The sequence below is a fragment of the Sinocyclocheilus rhinocerous genome, unplaced genomic scaffold (genome assembly GCF_001515625.1).
Source record: "Sinocyclocheilus rhinocerous isolate Xijiao unplaced genomic scaffold, SAMN03320098_v1.1 scaffold1107, whole genome shotgun sequence".
NCBI lineage: Eukaryota > Metazoa > Chordata > Actinopteri > Cypriniformes > Cyprinidae > Sinocyclocheilus > Sinocyclocheilus rhinocerous.
This window is the reverse complement of record NW_015647084.1, coordinates 590,464-595,888: the sequence shown is the minus strand read 5'-3', so window position 1 is coordinate 595,888 and position 5,425 is coordinate 590,464. Positions and strand designations below refer to the sequence as shown.

At 37.1% G+C, this 5,425-nt stretch overlaps 1 protein-coding gene across 2 annotated transcripts in view; it reads right to left on the bottom strand.

Moving 5' to 3' along the window:
- LOC107708740 (contactin-4-like) overlaps nt 1-5,425 on the bottom strand; it is a 143,164-nt gene that overhangs the window by 2,026 nt on the left and 135,713 nt on the right. For both annotated transcript variants that reach the window (XM_016513039.1, XM_016513040.1), the window contains 5 exons: nt 3,564-3,798; nt 3,210-3,325; nt 1,516-1,702; nt 1,274-1,386; nt 620-788 (listed from right to left, as the gene is read on the bottom strand). In XM_016513039.1, the coding sequence (XP_016368525.1) occupies nt 620-788; nt 1,274-1,386; nt 1,516-1,702; nt 3,210-3,325; nt 3,564-3,798 (820 nt within the window). The remainder of the gene's footprint in view (nt 1-619; nt 789-1,273; nt 1,387-1,515; nt 1,703-3,209; nt 3,326-3,563; nt 3,799-5,425) is intronic.

Below are 5,425 nucleotides of genomic sequence, written 5' to 3'. Positions count from 1 at the left end.
GGATAGTTGGCCAATCAGAGCACACCTCGCTTTTCAGAACAATGAGCTTTGTAAAAATTGACGCGTTTCAGAAAGGCGGGGCATAGAGGAGAAACAATAATGTACAGTATGTGGAAAATAATGTGTTTTTTGAACCTTAAACCGCATAAACACATTTCATTACACCAAATACACAAAATAATGTTCTTTTTAGCAACATCATATGACCCCTTTAATGATTTTAAGATGATTTGAACAGTAGTGCATTTCATATTCAAGTCTCTCATATTCATATATTTCTGCTCACATAGTAAAATCATTTAATGAATATTTCATGTCCAGTTGTCCATTTATTAATTTATTTGATGAGTAGTCGTGTAATTAGTAGGATAACGTTCAGTCAGCCAGTCGTTAGCACAAAATAAATCCCTTCAGGCTGATTCAATCTAATCGCCCTGTTGAATTAAATTTTGTGATAATGACCTGCTGATTGTAAATCATCCCTTAAAAATGATGTTTATATATTTATAATGCATTCTATTTCTGAAATTGTAAGCTTCAACCTTTTTTCTCTTAAATAAAATATAGCATAAAATCAAAACTGAATTAAAAATAAGCCAATTAGTAGAGGATGATCTACCTGATATTTTGGGAATGGTGATCTGTCGGCTGCTGCTGCCTTCCCCTCCTTCTCCAAAAGGTCTGATCTGGATGATGTACTCCTCATCTGTGGGTAGTGACAGCTCCACTGAGGTGGTGTTGGTCTCCATAATGCTGGGCCTGCTGAATTGGTTCCGCTTATACAGTACCTACAAAACAATAAAAATTTATTTTTAAACAATTACCTCCATTTACATAGTCCCACTTGTTATCAGAATGATATGGTATTTTCAATGGCTGATGCATGAAGATAGCATAAGGGGCTGATGGGCAATCAGTCTGAATCACTCTATTTAAAATATTTTAACTACAACTATAAGCCAACTGCAAATATTTAAGAGTGGATATTTGACATGAAAGATATTGAATAGAAACAATCGATCCTATGGAGCTTTTACACTAGGATTTTCAGCGATGAAATTCCACTAAAACAATATAAACAAACCAATAGATGCTTTGTGACATGTCTGGAGTCGTTGTCATGCACATATCAAAGCATTTGGTGGTGCTAAAGCACTGAAAGCTGTTTAATCATTGAGCAATAAGGTGCTGTGTCACATTGTGAATGTATTTAAGGCTAAAGAGCGTTTGTTAGGTATGCTAAACAGCAGTTCAGCAAGAAGATCTGGCTTACCTTGTACCCCATGACCTCAGATTCATTTTCCAGAGGTTTCACCTGTTCCCAGTTCAGAATGATTTTGGAGTTTGATGTATTCCACATGACTTTTGAGGGCGGCTGGCTGGGGGCTGGATGAAGTCATAGCAACTTTAAAACAGTGATCTAATACTAGTGTTGCTACCCTTAAACATAACTGCTCATGCATTGAGTAACATCCTCTTCAGTCAATCTTTTTAAAAAGAAAAAAAGTTACTTACGAGGCTTTTTAGTGGTAACGTTGACCGCTGGACTTGATGGTCCTGTTCCTGCTGTGTTGTAGGCTCTCACCTTTATATAATAGGTGGTACTTCCTTTTAAGCCCTGAATAATGGCCATCGTCCGGTTTCCTACTGTCCTTAGCAAACTAGCTGTGTCTTCTTTCTCATTCTTCTCCCAGTATCTCAACTACAGAGAAAGACAAAACAGAACCGCTCAACATTAAACTTGAATAAACTCAGAGCAATATCATTTAAAACTAGTGGGAGAAAGAATTCATTTATAATTTTTAAATGAATAATTTTATAATTTGAGTCAGGTTGACTCAGGTTTTTTCTTTTCCCTCTCAAAAGTCTCTGGGCAGTCTGAGCTGAAGAGTCAGAGATGGATGATGATATAAACCTCATTTGTATTTGTTCCACAACTGTTAGCAGAGGACGAAAGGTCTCAGTGCTTTATATTTATGATTTTTTGCAGATGACTTACCAAAAGGTAAAGTTAAAAAAACATCTAATGGCACAACGCTAAGTAGGAGTTGGTTGCAATACAACCTCAAACAAAATGATGTTGCTAAATAAGTAACGAGCCTGCATTATAAGGTTTATCGACCGCAGAAACAGTACTCTGGAAGTTTTTCTCTATATTGAAATTGATTTTTTTTTCTCTTCAGTATTAAGATAGATTTCTGCCATGTTCAAAACTGCTAATTGCCTAACTGAAGAACTACCCATAATCCTGTAGAGACATCCTGCAGTCGCAGAAGCCCCGTCCACTCCCATATAGCATTTTCAAAGATGAAATAGCCTCCCTAAGCTCTCAAACTTATTAATGTACACTACTGTTCAAAAGTTTGATGTCGGTACGAATTTTAAATGTCTTTGAAAGACTATGTTTACCAAGACTGCATTTATTTGATCAAAAATTAAGTGAAAACAGTACGTTTGTGGAATATTAATACAATTAAATGTAATTTTTCCTGTGATGGCAAAGCTGTTATTTTTATTATAATTACTCTAGTCTTTGGTGTCACATGATCCTTCAGAAATCATTCTAATATGCTGATTTGCTGCACAATAAAACTTTTTTTATTATTATTATCAATGTTGAAAACAGTGTTGCTTAATAGTTTTTGTGGAAATTGTGATAGATTTTTCCCCAGGATACTTTGCAAATATTATTTTTTGTAAAATTACAAATGTCTTTACTGCTACCTTTACACACTTTAATGTGTCCTTGCTGATTACAACTATTAATTTCTTAACTTCTTTCTTATATACCGTTTTTATTCCAAAGCTAAAGATCTGTAGTTTTAAATTAAAAAAGTTTTAAATATCAGGTTTTTTTATGTGACTAATGAAGTCATTAGTTTACAACATTATGAGCTAATAATTTTGTACTTATGTCAACAATAGATTTATTTTGTAGAATTAAGAGGAAAACTAAAAAAAAACTTATTTATAGCTCAGTAATAAGAACAATTAACTGATATTTACATTTGAAGAAAATGTGAGTGATGGCTTAAATTTTTTGAAGCATAATTTAAAAGTACACATTTTGAAGTTTTATTCATTTGTTCATTGAAATAAAAACAGTTTGTAATGATTTTAATATTTTTTTAAGATTTTGAATAGGGTTTTGAAAAATAACGATGATATGTATAATGAATGCAACTTTAATTTGACAGAATTTAGTGTACCTCATAGCCGAGAACACGTTTCTTGCTTGTGCTCCAGGGAAGGGCTTTCCAGTATACCTCAACATCAAACGCTGAAAGACTCTTGGCTCTGAGTCGACTGGGTGCCCTTCCAGGCTCTGAATTCGAAGGAGAAATTCTTCGATTAGACCGTTTCATTCAACAAATGTCTTCAAAGTCCAACTCTTTTTGAAAAACAAGGCAGACCATGATTAATGGGTTCTGGCGCAACACACTTCAGTTAACTTGGCTCCTATTAACTGCCTGCTAAGCGTTCCACAGCGAAATGTCAAAAGGTACATTTGACTTTAATTTCTCTGTTGTGCACAACCAAATGCTACAGTTAATGTGACTGACCCTCCTCAGCAGAGTAGATGGTGACCACAGGTCCAAAAGGTCCTTCCCCCTTGTTATTGTACACCCCCACTTTGACTTGGAATGGAGTAAAGGGTAAAATGGTCTCGTTTTTGAAGATGTATTTGGAGGCTTCAGGAGAGGGAACTGCCGCCTGCATCCACCCGGTGGTGCCGAAGGGCCGGAAAGCAACGACGTAGCCAAACCCTGCTCCGTTCTGCAGCTCTTCAGGAACCGGCTGCAACACACATTCACACCCACAAATAAAACGCATACATCTACAATACACTACATAACCTTTATTATAAATCCTATCCAACATATTGTCATCGTACATGCACATAATAGACAAAAACAACCACGTTTTTGGACATGTACCATGGTAATCAATGACTTCTAAATGTCATGGTTTCACTGGGTAACCATGATGCTTGTTTGTAAGGCGTGTTTTCTATTAACTCGAGTTTACGTGCAAACACTCCTGTCTCTCATATTTCGGCCGTGTAGACGACAGGACGTATGACTTCCCTGACACCTGTCAGGCATCAGATGGCGCATTCGCGCTAATCTCTGCTGCGGCGCGGTCTGAGGCAACAGCTGTCATCCCGGCCTCTTCAGCAAGAGAGGGATTCCATCTCCCAGGAAATCGTTTTGCCAGGTAATGATATCATGGTGGTTTTGTTTGAAGTATCGGCCTGTCACTGACCATGCAGTAATGCGGTGCGGTAACGCCGAGACCACCAGAAAATAGCATCCATTAGTCCGAAACCATGGCATGTGACTCAAAGAAGAGGGTGAGATTATGTTTTCACGCTTAATGAAAGCTTAATGGATAAATAAAAATGCACCTGTAATCAAGCGCTCACTCCAGTGTCTGCTGTGAATAAAACAATTTGCTATGGAGAGACCAAAACTAATGGGATGTGTTCCAAAACCTATGAGCTGCCTGATTGTATAGTACCTACACAGTCAGCTGCTTTCTACGACTGCACTGTGGGTGAAATTAAACCTCATACGTGGCTGATTTGGAGCAGCAGAATCTCTGGGAATCATACAAAAAGCATTCGACTGACAACTGATTTCATCAAGTTTGGCGCATGTTACTAAGCTAACAATGCAGTAGCCTACTTAAGGTAAGTTTTGTAACTTTGATTGCCCATTTTATTTAATTATTTTTTTAATGTGATTTCAGCCATCCAATCTTATTTTTCCCGTAAGAGCGGGCGCGGCCATTTGTAAATTTAATGTTCATGGTTTCCGGTCTCATCCGCGTCCAGCTATTTTTAGCTGTACAAAACAACTCGTTTTGCTGCTTGATATTGCAAACAGTTAATTAAAAACAGTAATTATGATCACACTGGTTTATAGTGCAAACAGTTTTACCATTTACTGCTCTTTGTTATTCTTCTCGTTATTTCCCTACAGTGGCTAATGAACCGGAAGTCTCACACATTCACAGAAAACGGCTTACTTTCGCGTTGAAAAATAATGCTGCATTCACGCCATGTCGTAATTACTGTGATTTAAAGGGGTCATATGATGCAATTTCATTTTTTCCTTTCTCTTTGGAGTGTTACAAGCTCTTGGTGCATAAAGAAGATCTGTAAAGTTGCAAAGACTAAAGTCTCAAATCCAAAGAGATATTCTTTATAAAAGTTAAGAGTCAGCCACACCTACCTAAAACGGCTCGTTCGAACACGCCCCCACATATCTACCTAACTGTGTGGGAAGATTTGCATAACGCCACACAAATGTTCACGCAAAGAAAGAAGGAGTAACTTTTATTCTCGCTGTAATATTGAAAAGTGAAAAGTGAAAAAGTGAAAAGTGACGTGACATGTGGCCAAGTATGGTGACCCATACTC